General features: G+C 43.6%; 1 protein-coding gene across 1 annotated transcript in view; it reads left to right on the forward strand.

The window, feature by feature from the left end:
* The window catches only part of FGF5 (fibroblast growth factor 5), a 79,448-nt gene that overhangs the window by 7,964 nt on the left and 55,162 nt on the right, over nucleotides 1-16,322 (forward strand). Inside the window, exon 2 of the mRNA XM_066574915.1 lies at nucleotides 13,072-13,175. Within this exon, the coding sequence (XP_066431012.1) occupies nucleotides 13,072-13,175 (104 nt within the window). The remainder of the gene's footprint in view (nucleotides 1-13,071; nucleotides 13,176-16,322) is intronic.

Here is a 16,322-nt window from a genome sequence, read left to right on the forward strand (position 1 = left end):
GCGAGTGTATTTGCACATGCGTTTGTCTGTCAAAGTCCTTAGCCAATGTTGCAACTTTAGCTTCTGTATCTTTGTGACATACTAGCATTCCAAATGACAACTATAGGATCGGGGGGCAATGATCCACATATAGTGGTCATGCCCGCTAGTCCATCCTCTATGGCAGGAGGTGGGCGCCTTGTATGCAGCGGCATGTAAACAGCCGACTAATCTGAGATTGCTCTGTTGTCAATGATTCCAGGCTCGTTGGCACAAACGAAGGGGTCTCACTTCAGATTCTTTCTGCTTGCCATGAGCCGAATTATCCCCAGGCGATGGAAATCTACTTCTCCTCACTCGCGGCCGATGTGGCTGGAAGCATTAGACAACTTAAAATACTTGAAAGAGTTGTGTGCTAAAGAAGATCGAAGATATACTAAATTCGATGCGATATGGGCTCTTTGGATACAGTTTCCATCCTCATCAAGAATAAACTCATGGCTCACTAGTGGTGCTGTTGTGCCCTAACTTTGCCTAAATTGCCATCTGTCAGCGGGTTGCTGATGATGATGGACATGATGTTTGTGGCTGATCCCTGACCGGACTAGTTATCCCTGAGTCTCTGTTACCTTTCTTTCCTTCAAGGTACTCTTTACCACACTTTTTCTTCTCCTTCTATGTGTGGTTATCTTTTCCATCTCTATTCCTATGGACCCCGATCCAACAGACCCTGGGGGGTCATGGACAGGAGAGTTAAAGGGGTTGTCCCGCGGCAGCAAGTGGGTCTATACACTTCTGTATGGCCATATTAATGCACTTTGTAATGTACATTGTGCATTAATTATGAGCCATACAGAAGTTATAAAAAGTTTTTCACTTACCTGCTCCGTTGCTGGCGTCCTCGTCTCCATGGTTGCCGTCTAATTTTCGCCGTCTAATGGCCAAATTAGACGCGCTTGCGCAGTCCGGGTCTTCTTCTTTTCTTCTCAATGGGGCTCCGTGTAGCTCCGTGTAGCTCCGCCCCGTCACGTGCCGATTCCAGCCAATCAGGAGGCTGGAATCGGCAATGGACCGCACAGAAGACCTGCGGTCCACCGAGGGTGAAGATCCCGGCGGCCATCTTCACAAGGTAAGTAAGAAGTCACCGGAGCGCGGGGATTCGGGTAAGTACTACCCGTTTTTGTTTTTTTTTTATCCCTGCATCGGGTTTGTCTCGCGCCGAACGGGGGGGCTATTGAAAAAAAAAACCCGTTTCGGCGCGGGACAACCCCTTTAATTAAAAATACTGCATAAATTGCTGAGTTTTAGTACAAAATCAAACAGATCCAGTTTGGTGCTAATGCTATCTTTATTGCAATTCTATGGATATCCTGTAAACGGTGTGATGATGCGGTTTGTATATAATGCTTTTGAACCACAAATGACAACTATGGAGTAATGTCATTTTGTTTAGTTGTTGTTCCTCCTTTGAAGGTAATAATATATTTACGAAATTAGGATACTAGAAATGTCAATCGTCGGCACAATCAGCCAACTGCAGCCTGCGAAGCCTCCACTCCCGACAGACTCAATACAAGAGATCTTGCAAGGAGCTGGCAGCATCTGTGTAGACATGTCTTGTAGAAACATATGATACACTGTTCTGCGGACGCGCTGAAGGGCTTACAGAATGTGTGATCCTGTTCTGCATGCCCTTTTGTGCTATAAACACAAATAAAACAAGTTCCCATGGCGCCCTTTGGCTGCGAATGAGCATTTAATAAAGTGCGCGCTCAGCTAATACCTCAACTTGGCTTTCATAGCGAATTGTCATCACGCACTAGACGCACTTCCAAGGCTGGATTCCTCTATTCACAGCTCTATGCTGCTGGACTCGGGCAGAAGGGTGCACAAAACATGATAAAACGCAGTCTACTTGGTGACGGGTTAAAGAGAGATTACAAGGTGCCCTTTACATTTCATTACATCATGAGAATAATCACCAAAAGTAACAACAGGAAACGTACAAAGTAACAACCAACACTGATACATTGTAGTTCTAGTCCAAATAAAAAAAAGTCTGTAGCAATAAAAACTTTATTTATTCTCTAATCTGTTGCCAGATCACAGAGAATGAAAAGTATCAAATCTAAGCTGAAGATTTGTGGATATAGGAGATAGGCAGACAGCTAGATAGATAGATAGATAGATAGATAGATAGATAGATAGATAGATAGATAGATATGAGATAGATAGATAGATAGATAGATATGAGATAGATAGATAGATAGATAGATAGATATGAGATAGATAGATAGATAGATATGAGATAGATAGATATGAGATAAATAGATAGATAAATATGAGATAGATAGATTGATAGATAGGAGAGAGTTAAACAGATAGATAGATAGATAGATAGATAGATAGATAGATAGATAGATATGAGAGATAGATAGATCAATAGATAGATTTGAGATAAATAGATAGATAAATATGAGATAGATATATATGGGATAGATATGAGATAGATAAATAAATATGAGATAGATAGATAGATATGAGATAGATAAATAAATATGAGATAGATTGTTAGATAGATAGATAGATAGATAGATAGATAGATAGATATGAGAGATAGATAGATATGAGATAGATATGAGATAGATAGATTGATAGAAAGGAGAGAGATAAACCGATAGATAGATAGATAGATAGATAGATAGATAGATAGATAGATATGAGACACCCAGATAGATAGATAGATAAATATGGGATAGATAAATATGAGATAGATAGATAGATAGATAGACATGAGATAGATAGATAGATAGATAGACATGAGATAGATAGATATGAGACACACATAGATAGATATGAGATAGATAGATAGATAGATATGAGATAGATAGATAGATAGATAGATAGATAGACATGAGATAGATAGATATGAGACACACATAGATAGATATGAGATAGATAGATAGATAGATAAATATGAGATAGATAGATAGATAGACATGAGATAGATAGATAGATAGATAGATAGATAGATATGAGACACACAGATAGATAGATAGATAGATATTAGATAGATAGATAGATAGATAGATAGATAGATAGATAGATAGATAGATAGATAGACATGAGATAGGTAGATAGATAGATATATAGATAGATAGATATGAGATAGATAGATAGATATGAGACACACAGATAGATAGATATGAGATAGATAGATAGATATGAGATAGATAGATAGATAGATGAATAAATATGAGATAGATAGATAAATATGAGATAGATAGATAGATAGATAGATAGATAGATAGACATGAGATAGATAGATAGATAGATATGAGATAGATAGATAGATATGAGACACACAGATAGATAGATATGAGATAGATAGATAGATAGATAGATAAATATGAGATAGATAGATAGACATGAGATAGATAGATATGAGATAGATAGATAAATAGATATGAGATACACAGATAGATAGATAGATAGATAGATAGATAGATAGATAGATAGATAGACAGAAATGTTGCCACCTTAGGCTTTTCTATGTACTTGGTTATAGAGTGCATCATTATATCAATTCATTTCTGTGTCGCTCCACTCTGTATAAAACATATTACAGTTTTAGGTTTTTTTTAAACCATGAATGGATGTTACGCCTCAGAGGCCTCCATCACCAGTAACAAACGTCAATGTTTTATCAACATGGGAGCCCATAGCATCCATTGAGGCATCTGTTTGAGGTATAGGTTGTATTCTTCATGTTTATTTCACATCTTGTTCCATACCTCTCAGGATATGTCAGGTTTAAAGACAAGGAAGGCCACAGATAGAAAGTTATGAGACGGATATATAGATAGACGAGTAAGGCGTAGAAGGAACCTGCTGTCCAACAGTTTCTAGATTGAATGTCTCTGAGGAGTATATTTTTTGTTCTGCGGCAGCTGGGACCCAGCTCTATACAATATATACTGGAGCTGACAAAGAACAGAGAATTGTATCTGTGTGTTTGTGTATATATATGTATCATTTCCATTGAGGTGTATTTTATAATTTTACTATTAGACTTATTATAGCAGGTACGTTCTATAAAGTGCTTCCCTCATGGTTTTCCAAGAGCTTAAACAAGACCTTGCCTTCAACTGTATCCCTTTTATTGTCTCCATTAAATTGGGACGTTTTATCTGTGTTCTTTGTTCAGCTTAAGAATTTGATTGTATAGAATAACGCTGCCACCAGCCTGGCGCATAATACTCTCCGCGGAAAGACAGCAGGTATGAAAATACCATTTAAGTCATAAATGAAACCTTATATTTTTAATTCACAGTCTAAAAATGTCTACAGATCAGCTGATAGCTCACTAGATGCTAAATACTCATTTATACCTTTTATGTGCAGGAAGCGTAGAGAGGAAAGACATAATGAACTTTCTCCAAGGCTGAAGTAATATCTATACTTAAAGGGGTTGTCCCGCGGCAGCAAGTGGGTCTATACACTTCTGTATGGCCATATTAATGCACTTTGTAATGTACATCGTGCATTAAATATGAGCCATACAGAAGTTATTCACTTACCTGTTCCGTTGCTAGCGTCCTCGTCTCCATGGCTCCGTCTAATCTTCAGCGTCTAATCGCCCAATTAGACGCGCTTGCGCAGTCCTGTCTTCTGTCTTCTGAATGGGGCCGCTTGTGCCAGAGAGCGGCTCCTCGTAGCTCCGCCCCGTCACGTGTGCCGATTCCAGCCAATCAGGAGGCTGGAATCGGCAATGGACCGCACAGAAGACCTGCGGTCCACCAGGGGTGAAGATCCCGGCGGCCATCTTCACAAGGTAAGTAAGAAGTCACCGGAGCGCGGGGATTCGGGTAAGTACTACCCGTTTTTTTATTTTATCCCTGCATCAGGTTTGTCTCGCGCCGAACGGGGGGGCTATTGAAAAAAAAAAAACCCGTTTCGGCGCGGGACAACCCCTTTAATAGCTACTTTATTAGAGACCCCGGCTATTTCACAATTGGAGGTTCCCTGCATGGAATTGGAGTGTGGCATAAAATCAAAAGAGTATGGGCGCCTGCAGACGGGCGGAAATTCTGCGGCGGGATTTCCCGCGGGACTTCCGCCGCTGGAAGCCTGCAAAGGATTGCGTTAACAAAAGCAATCCTTTGCAGACGGCCGCGGCATGTTCTATGAGAAACGTCACTCACTCGCCGCCGGCTCCAGTCTGCGCATGCATCGGCTGCCCGGCAGCCAGCACATGAATGATCCGGAGCTGCGGGGCGCGGGTGAGTACGCTCTGCTCTCTGCAGGCGCTCGGGTCGGGCCCCGCGGCGAGAATTCTCGCTGCCAGATTCAACCCAGCCGTCTGCAGGCGGCCTAAGTTTTCTGTGGATCAATTCGAATGTCAATCCACATTACAATGGGAAAATTGATCAATCTCAATGGTTTCGATGGCCAGCGGTACTAGACCAGTGAGGACTATTATTTAACCCTTTCCAATCCACTGTCTGACGTCTGAAGACATTCTGATTGAAGGCTGTGCAGCTCCAATGTCAAAAGACATCCGGCAGGGTATTCTTACTGTATATTACTCGCCGCTCTGTTGTCGGATGCCTCTCCAGCATGTCCCATACTGCAGTACTGGCTTTAGCCAGCAGATGGCACCATTGTATAATGGCAGAAAGAGAAAGCCCCCTAGAAAACCCTGAATCCAAAATTGGATTGCAAAGGATTAAGACGCTGCCAACCTTGTGGTAGAATATTGAGAGTATACTGGTGTGATCAAGGAAAAACGTCCAGCGAAAGGGGATATTGTGGACATAAACCAACCATTGACAGAAAGGGTTAGGGAAGAATGTCAAAAAGCATTTCGATGGATAGGCTGTATGCAATCGAGCAAACTGCAGTTGACTACAACGCCAATTCTCTAATTAACATGTACAAATGCACAACTAAATAATTCTTGTTTGAACAAGCCAACAAAGCTAGCGGTGACATCACTTGCTCGTTCAAATGAGAATGGGCTTGTTATAAAGGACCTATGTGTGCCCCAGTATGTGCACCTCCATAGATGGCTGAAAGCGTGGACTCTTGATGTTTGACTTAATACTTGTATTTCCATCTCCCTTATGCGCCCCTTTGAAAGGATGGAAGAAATGAAAGCAGATTCTACAAGTTCCATATACACATTAGAAGTTGGCATCATTTTTTTATTTCCTCCTCTGTTGCAGAGCTGGAGGAGCTTCAATGAAGGAATGTTAAAAAAAAAATGTTAATATTGTGTTTACACGCAATACTATATTATAGTTTTTGGGGCATTTTTCATATGGAGAAAAAGTATGAAGGAGATAATTATTTCTTGTATGTGGATCCTCGGCTGGGAAAGTCACGACGCCTTCTGGTAGAGTGAAATAGATAGGGCATTTGTACAAATGTATGTGCTTATGATGACGGTTCTTTCGATGGTGACCTATGAGGGAGATAATTTAATTATGGCAAATATACTCTAAAGGCCAATTTAGACCCAACGATTCTCGCACAAAATTTGCTCAAAGCTGTCTTTCGAGCGAGAATCGTTGTGTCTAAATGCATGGACATAGTGCAGTTTTCATGCACGACTTATTCATCGTTAATTCTAGTGTTCTTGAATTGAGCAATGAACTTTTATCAGCGGTCTAGGCTGTTATCACAGTCGGCAGCGCTGATGAGATTCTTTCAGCTCGCATCCTGCTGTGAACTACAAGTTCTTACAGTTCTACCAAGTGGTAAGTGCGGAGAACAATACAGCTGTTTGCTTATGCAGAACAGCTGTATTGTTCGCTGAGTGATAGCAGCGGTGTTTGGTGTACCGCTGTGCTTGGCGGTGTCCCGCTCCACCAGCATAGCTCTGAAGTAGCTACTTAGCTACTATAGACTATGCAAAGATGATCATTCAAAACTGTTATTCAACCTGTCGTTTGAGCGACTTTTGAGCGATCATCTATCAGTGCAAATGGAGTGTAAGTTGTTGTACATGCAATACACAGAGAATAGAACCCAATTTCAATGGGTTCACTCAAATGTGCATATTTTTACTGGACATTTCAGTTGTGCAAAAAAAATCGCAGCATGCTCTACTTTTCTGTGCATTTGTGCACCGACTGTCCCTATAGACGTCAATATGGGTTGCGTACATGCGCTTGCATTTCGTAAGGAGATACGTGATGCATGTGGAACTCATTAGACAAATTAGCCTTTTCAATTGGTGCATCTTTATTTGCTGCACGCCAATGAACATGGCTTGCTGGTGGAAAAAGTACAGTAAAATACGCTGATGCGAGTGCAAAAAAGCCTTGTTCATGGCGCAAAAATGCTACACTTGCAAATACACATACGATCCCCTCACAAGACGTGTATTTGCCCGTGTCCGAGTACCGTGTATTTGTAGAATGAACAATGCTTTTTTGTGCGCGCAAGGCGTCGTCCGGCCGAGTTAAACTTTTACCATGCAGAAACGCCTCCGCAAATATGTTTGTGTGAATAAAGCCTTAAGGCGATTTTGCGGCGTTTTTTTTAACGCAAAAGTCAATAGGACTTTTTTTAATGTTAAAAACGAATCGCGTTGCCCGAAAATCCCTATGCGCTTTTAAAATTAGGAAGTCCTATTCACTTTACCTGTAAAAAAAAAAAATAAGTAGAACCACGTGAAAAAAATGCGCGAGAAAAACGCCAGTGTGAAGGCAGCCTTAGGATTTATTCACAGGAGCGTATATTGACTGGCCCATATACGCTACCGTCTGATGTACGGGCTCGGCATATATGCCGTTGGGCAGGGGGGAAGTAGCTTACCTTCCCCCTCACTGGCTCTCTGCAAGGAGAAGCGGCGGGACAGGGCGGAGCTAGTGTATTGAGCTCCCACCCTTCTCCACCCCTTGCCACTGTTTGCAATGGGAGGGAGTGGGGCCGGAAGGAGCAGGATGGGGCGGAGCTTAACTCCACCCCATCCTGCACCCTCCTATTGCAAACAGCGACAAGGGGCGGAGAGGAGAAGAGAAGGGGAAGGGAGTTTAGCAGTCACTCCTCCCCCCTCCCTTCTCCGGACGCTTACGGTTATAGAATCTACTTACTTCTGGTTTATATATTTAAATATCATCAGTCTTCGGCCTCATGTCTAAGTGTGGAATCCCGCAGCCATGGACATTTTAGGACATTTTTTTCCCGTGTCCAGCGGCGGTGTGGGTCTATTCCATCCCGGCCGGATCTTCTTTCTTCTGTACAGTGGTTGCAATCAGCACGCCGGATGATGTGCAGTGCTTTTTTTTGTCCAAATCTCCTGCCTTCCCGCAGATCCGCGGCTCGTCTGCAGTGTAAGCTGCAGGTATGCCGCCAATTAGACAGCTTCCATTGACTTCAATGGAAGCCGTCCGTGCGGAAATCCACAGAAGATGGAGCACGATTTTCTTCCCGCGCGTGCGATCGGCACGCTGGGTAAAAATGATATCCGCATGCTTTTAGTTGTTTTGCGTATAATAATGCATTCCTATGGGCGGCTTGATTTGCAGATCTCCTGCACTGGTGCCACAAATCAAATCCGCCCGTGCACATTGGGCCCTAGCCAGATGTAAGAGTAGATGATAAGAATCATGCAAAATAGTTTCCAGTAGTTAGTCTTGTCACAGTGGCTCACATGGTGGCTCGTGCAGTAGGTGGAATTGCAATGGGACTCTGGACTAGTACAATTAGTGTAAGTTTGCTGTGACGCCAGTGCACTTAAATAAACCCATTGAAATAAATGTGATATTAACACATTTATTTCAATGGGTTTATTCACATGAACGACTTTTGGCTCCCAGCGATGCTGTGATATTAAAAGATCACTACATGTCCTCATAATAACAATTCTACTAGCGCAAAATCGGTCTGCAAAACTCGGACAGATATCACAGTCTCCTATGTGAATGCACCCTTAAGCCCCCTTCACTTGGGTGTCTTTTGTGTGTGAAATACGCAGAGAATGGAGACCATTGATTTCAATAGTTTTGCTCACAGGTACGTATTTTTCTTGTGCATTTCAGTCGTGCTAAAAAACGCAGAATGCTCTATTTCCCCCCGAATTTGGTCCCCATAAAGGTCAATGGAGGGCGGGTGATACATTGCGTAATTCCACTGGAAAAAGAACACATCTGGAACTCATTAGACTTAATTAGTCATTTTAATCATCTCCGTTTGCCGCGCACAAATGAACATGTCTTGTGGGCTGAAAAACTACAATAATATATGCCAATACGCGTGTAAAAAAGCATTGTCTGTTCTGCAAAAATGCTACGCTCATGCGCACGCAAATATGCATGCGTTCGTGTGAAGATGGCCTTAGGCCTCCTACACACGAGTGGAAATTCCGCGGCAGGATTTCCGCCCGTGCCTGCTGCCGTAGGATTGCATTAGATAATGCAATCCTATGCAGACAGCCGCGATTTGACCGCATGAAAACACACGAGGTAAAGAAATCGCGGCATGCCTTATTTCTGCGCAAGCCTCACAGAGGCCCCACACAGAAAAGTCACCAGTGACGCGCCGGCTCGGCTTTGCGCGAGCACCAGCACATAGCAGAGCGACGAGATGGCGGAGCAAGTGAGCCGCAGTAGTCACTGCAGGGGCACGGCGTGCAGCCTGGTGCGAGAATTCTCGCAGCAGGACCGGACCCGGCCGTCTGCAGAAGGCCTCAGAAGGAAAAGTACATGAAGACTAAGAAGGCAACTGCATCAGCCGGAGACAAATGTAAGGTTCATAGCATTCATCTCTTCTCTATAAAGTATAGGGGGAAATTTACGAAGTCCGACAATTGCAACACCGGGCCTAGTATGATTTCTCCTGGAGCCAAGTGCGCTTAATACAAGAAGAGGCGCATCTTGCCTTATGTATTAAGCGCATCCGTGAAACCTCAATGCGCCTTCTCAGAAATGTACGTCAGGTGTATCCTGGCATACATTCCTGGTACAACTTATGCCAGTTTTTAGCATAAATTAACTCTGTTGGTCCAGAACAACTACACTCCCTCCCAAAAGCCCCGCCTACTAAAAAAAAGTGGTAGGGCAGAGCAGGAATCTAAAAAGTCGCATATTTTTGTGCAAAAACCCATTTACACACAAAATGTGTGACTCTTATTACACCAGAAAGTGGCATAAATGTGGCCATAATGTTTATTCGATGCATCTCAGAAGCCTGATTCCTATAGATACTGTAACAGAGGGCAGCACAGTGTAGAGTCCTCAGTCATAGTCTTGGGTTTACAGTATAAACCAGTGTTTCCCAACTCCAGTCCTCAAGACCCCCAACAGGTCATGTTTTCAGGATCTCCTCAGTGTTGCACAGGTGATGTAATTATTGTCGGTGCCTCAGACATTACCACTGGTGTTCTTACCATAGGATATCCTGAAAACATGACCTGTTGGTGGTCCCTGAGGACTGGAGTTGGGAAACACTGGTATAAAGACAGAACAACCAGAGATTGCCTGTTATCGTGTCATCAGTGTTCACATCCTAAGTGACAATGATGCCAGGAGCTGAACAGTGATGCTGTGCCCTCTGATTGGCAGCTAGCAGTCACCTGACTTCCACTGTCAACAAAGACCAGGAGAATCGCAGGGCTGCAGTGCTGAGGACAGATAGGACGCTGAGGACAGGCTGAGGTTGAGGACAGGTAAGAATAACTTATTTTCTTGTTTTAACCCATTTGGCTCTAATTTTAAAATGTTATTTTGTAACTGGACAGCCCCTTTAAGAGGACCAACAGTTGCAACACCTCGTAGACTACCAAAATTGTGACCAGCAGATAAACGTACTTAAAAAAGGGGGGTTTTCAAAAAACTGAGAGCCAGGATGAGATCTCATCGCCACTCAATTAGAGAGGGAAAGACTGAACTACCTGTGGCACAACATTTTTGTGGTGAGGGACACAGTATAGAGCAGATGAGAGTTATCATACTGAAGGGCAATTTCAAGTCGCAGCATCACAGAAGAATTTGGGAGTACAAATTTATGGTCGTGTTTGACACCCTCAAGATTGGAATGAACCTCAGCCTGGGATTCTTGCATAAGTGGAAAATATGAAAGGTCTGAAGAAGGTCAAGAGGTATATCCTCCTCCGAATCATTAAAAATTGGGGGGTGGGGTTGTTGTTTTTTTTTTCTTTCTTTCGCTTTAAAACTTCATAAAAATTCAGAACTTGACTTGTCATAATGTTGCCATCCAGTAGGTGGTGCTGCATCTTCTTTTATTTGCAGGTTGGAGGAGAGATAAGACACATTATAAAACTGTCCTGTGCTCAGTGGACTGATTTACAATGTAAGGCCCCCTGTCCACGAGCGTTGCGGTATCCTGCTGCGGAGCTCCGCTGCGGTTCCACCGCCCAGGAGCAGGAGCCGCAGACGAATCTCCGCCGGTCAGCCTAATCTAATAGATAGGCTGACCGCGGAGAATCAGGGCAATTCACAGCATGCTGCGAATTGCCCGCAATGATTCTCCTCTCACGGACACGGGGCCGGCGCTTTCCATAGCAATGCTATGGAAAGCTTCAGCCAGCATGATTCGGTAAACCGCTGGGGAAATCACTGCCGTGGACAGGGGGCCTTAGTCTCCGCTCTGTTTGTTTGTTGTTTTAAGTTTTGAGTGCAAAACAATCCCAGATTTCTGTGTGTGAACATTTACCGTAACGTGGGGGGGAAAAGTCAGTGTGTCCTATAGAGCAAATGTGCAGTCGGCATACAAAGCCAACACAGCAGGAGAGCAGAGCGGCCTGCCCAACAGCTTATTGGTGGGGGCGGGGGAGCAGTAGTTGTAAGGGCGGCCGGCGACTTCTGCTATGAAGCCCAGAGATAGTGGGATAATGATCGCTCCATAGCAGAGCCTGGCGCCCATAAAACATCTGATTGGTGGGGCGGGGGAGTAGCAGGGAGCTCAGCTGTTTTACGGGCGGCCAGCAACTTCTGCTATGAAGCTCTCAGACAGGGTGATAACAAACGCTCCATAGCACAACGCTCATAAAACAGCTGATTATTGAGAGGAACTGCTGCCCCTCCCTCTGACTTATCAATCAGTTGTAGTTAAAGACAGCTCTCACATCTGCCTGCTACATAGCAGGGGGAAAGGGAGAAAGAGCTGCTTGTATGTTGTATACATTTCTGCCTAGTCTGCTCTGATGTATACTCCATACATAACCATAATGAGAAATGCCATGCATTACATTGTCACCCAGCTCTTCCAGGATCCTGAATGCCAACTTCAGAGTTATGCAAGCATGTATAGCACATACATAACTAGTCAAACATGGCATTCAGGGTTCCTGAAAAGCTGGGTGACAAATAGTAAGATAACCATTACATTTACATTCAGCTTTCCTGGATCCTTAATGGCAGGTTGATCTGGTGGTATACACTTCATTTCGAGGCAGTACTGCTGTTCTTTATTCCTAATGTGATACCTCCCTCACTGCCTGGTCTGGGGGAGTTCAAAATATTTTTTTCCCCCATTTTCCAAACTCAGGTGTGTCTAATCATCAGGTGCATCTTATAGAGCGAAAAATACGGTATTTAGATCAAGAGAAACGTGTCCCCCTCCCCTCTGCATGTGTATGGTATAATTATATGCCATCCAAACTAGTTTCATTCAATAGCCTGACGAAGATATCCCTGAAAGCTTGCTGTAACATCATGTATTTTTGTTGGCCATTAAAAGGTATCATATCTACAAGATCACTTGGTTTCTTGCTCTGAGAATAATCACACATTACCAAGAAAGCACGGATTCTTTGTGCCATTTTAGAGGCATTACATTGCTGGGGACTGAATTTTGGGAGCTCCATCTTCCACTTGGTTTGGACCTTTCAACAAATGGCAGCGGCTTAGCAGCTACAGTCGATGCCTCCAAAAACGCTCCCAGGCGAATCCCCAGACATCTGAGCAGTCTTCAGTTTCAAGTGAGTGCTAATAAAATGGGTGACGGATTTACACAGGCTTCATGACAGATAGATACATACACACCGCTACTGAGGATCTGTGTGATGCCTTTCTTTCCAGCAGTCATCAGCAGTGTTTTATTTTGGGATTTCTGTCATTTTAGGTATTTTGGAAATATTTGCCGTGTCTCAAGGGATTGTGGGAATAAGAGGAGTTTTCAGCAACTTATTTCTGGCCATGTCAAAGAAAGGAAAACTTCATGCAACTGTAAGTAACAATACACTCCGCGGAAATATTAGTCTGTTTGGCTGAGATTTTGTGAGTAGCGGGAATTGTGTAAATATTTCTGTTGGACTTTTTTAAGGAGAAATACAGTAGGGATAAAATGTGGAATTTTTTATATAAATGTGGTTACATAAATATGCCCACCCTAACGGCTCATTCACATGGGGGGATTTGCGCAGCTTACCTACATGCGCAAAAACCGCGACTATTAGAACCAATGATTTCCTATGGAAACATTCAGATGAAAAAAAACTTTAGCCACGCAATCACACCTAAAAAGATAGGACATCAGTGACTGAAATGCAGCAACTGAACTTCCCTGCTGCATAAAAAGATAGGACCTGACCTATCTCTGGTGCACAAAGCGCAGGAGTTTCCATAGACTCCTATGGGAGCTGGAAAAAAGGGAGGGAGTTTAACTAAATATTCTGATTATTTAGTTTAGGCTTCTTTCACATGAGCGTATATCGGCCGACTATTTTCACGGCCGGCTGATATGCGCTGTGATCTGATGTATTGGATTCCAATGAATCAGATCACATGGGCGTATTACCGAGACGTAAAATATAGCGCTGGGTGTTTTTATGTTGGGCCCAAAAGATAGTCCTGGGACTATCTTATCTTTTGGGTCGGAGTACGTCTGCCGCTACATGGGCTCCTATGGGAGCCTATAGCAGCGACCGTAGGTGGGAGGGAGTTGAGCAGCCTGCCTGCTAAACTCCCTCCCTTTGCTCTCCCACCCCCATTTGCAAGCTTACCTCTCTTCTCCTCCCTGCTTGTTCTGTACAATGGAAGGGGGCATGGTGGGGCGGAGCTAAGCACCGGCCCGTCCAGCTTCCTCCCATTGATGCCTATGGACAAAGGGCGGGACGTGGGCGGGGCTAAGCTACTGCCCTCTCCCCGTCCCCTGCCCATAGCCATCAATAGGAGGGGCGCCGCTTAGCTCCACCTCTGCCCCTCCATTGCAAAAAACGAGCAGGGAGGAGAAGAGAGGTGAGCCTGCGATGGGGAGGGAGGGGAAATGGGTGACGGCATGGTGTGCTCGGTGCATATGCTCTGGGCCCTATGTCATGTGACCGGGCACACAAACGTTAGATTTGTTCGCCCGTTCATGAGCTTCTATGCCCCACATGGAAGTGTATACTGGCCAGCCGTGAAAACGCCTGCCAATATGCCCTTGGTGAAAGAAGCCTTAAACTGCTAAACAAAGGGAATGGGAGAGGAGGGGAGATTAGCAGCATTAAACTAAACATTACCATTGTTTATCTTAAACTGCTAAACAATAGGAATGGGAGAGGAAGGGAGATTAGCAGTAGAATCAGTGGAATGGCAGTGGAATACTGACTACTAACATGAGTTAAATGTTATTGGCTAATTCTGAACAAAACCACATCCCCAAATGTAAAAGGCGTTGCACATTTCTGTAACCTCATTATTTTAGTTTTGTTATTTTTTCAGCCTAAATGATTTAGGTTTTCTCCAATGTAATTGTACCGATAATAAGTCACATTATAAATCTGAAAGGTTTCATCTTTGTCAAATTTTTTAACATGCCAAAAACCTGACATTTTAACAGGGGTGTGCAGACTTTTTATACCCATTGTACGCTAATCAATGAAGGCTCTTCATATGATGGAAATCCACAAGGATACATGACTTGCTTTTCTAGAAGAAAATGTATGCTATGCTTCAAAGCGACTGTCCGATGCCCCAACAGGACAACTGTTGTGTGCGTATGATGGCAAGGCTGCCTGTTAAACATAACCACTTCTCTAACCATGTATCATACGGGGCCTCTTCAATATGACGGTCCTCTTAGGCTCACAGCTGCAAAGTAGAGCAGGTGGGTAGATACTGGAGACTGACATCTTTGGCTTAGGTGGGCCCATTTAATTTTCTAGACTGTGCTAATATTTCTTAATGGCACCAACAGTCTATAGGCAGCGCCTCAACTATCTCTTCCCTGGCACTGCTGATTTCTATCCTCATTACTGGAAATGAGATGGTGATGTTTAGCCGCTCACATAATTCTTGTAGGAATTTAAGGCAGTCATGTACCGGTTGATTTTCTAAAGCTACCTTTATACAGGAGCGGTAGTTGTCCAATAACATGTGCAGATACAGTCGTGTGAAGCCGTCCTGACATTGACATTGAATTATATTAGAGGCTTAACACCCCAAGCTCCATTCAAACTTGGAAAGCCCCTTTAGCCCTTTCCAATCCACTGTCTGACGTCTGAAGACATTCTGATTGAAGGCTGTGCAACTCCGATGTCGGAAGACGTCCGGCAGGGTATTCTTACTGTATGTTACTAGCCACTCTGTTGTCGAGGGGCCTCTCCAGCATGTCCCATACTGCAGTACTGACTCTAGCCAGCAGATGGTGCCATTGTATAATGGCAGAAAGAGAAAGCCCCCTAGGAAACCCTGAATCCAAAATTGGATTGCAAGGGGTTAAATGCTTACATTTGATCTGTTGTGCCAGTCATTATTAGTACGTTACAGATATCCAAAAGTGTACAATTGTATTAGTTTTTGTTTTAACAACATATCCCAGCTGATGCATGATATGATTTCTGTCTACATAAGTGTTTTAGTCATTTTTTTTTTTTTCCCGCATCCGGCAAAAAAATAGTCTTTAGATGGAAACACTACGGCAATCTTCTGAACTCTATATATCAAAGGATATGTCGTTTTCTTACATTTGCAAACTATGTGTTGAAAAGCTACAGTATGAAAACAAATATTAGTGAAGAACTAAAATAATAATGGAATGTAGGGTATGTTTATATGGTAGACCGCGTTATGCTTTCCGACAAAGAAGGCCGGAAATGAACGGAAACCTGGCAAAACGGAGACCTGTTAGTCTACTCTTCAGCAGCTTCTAGACTGGCAGAAATAGCTTCTGTCCATGGGTTCCATACCAATCCCATTATCAGGATTTGGGACAGAACCCAGATGGAACCCGGAGCTCTCTATAAGGCCAGCTGCACACGGCGCCCCCCAGAGACCCCATACTTACCTGCGGATCCGGCGTCTTAGGTCCCGTCCCCGCATGACGCTTCGCCGTGATGCGCCGCAGCGTCATGTGACATGCCGGCCATGTCACATGACACGCCCACAGCGTCA

The sequence above is a fragment of the Eleutherodactylus coqui genome, chromosome 7, assembly GCF_035609145.1.
Source record: "Eleutherodactylus coqui strain aEleCoq1 chromosome 7, aEleCoq1.hap1, whole genome shotgun sequence".
Taxonomy (NCBI): Eukaryota; Metazoa; Chordata; class Amphibia; order Anura; family Eleutherodactylidae; genus Eleutherodactylus; species Eleutherodactylus coqui.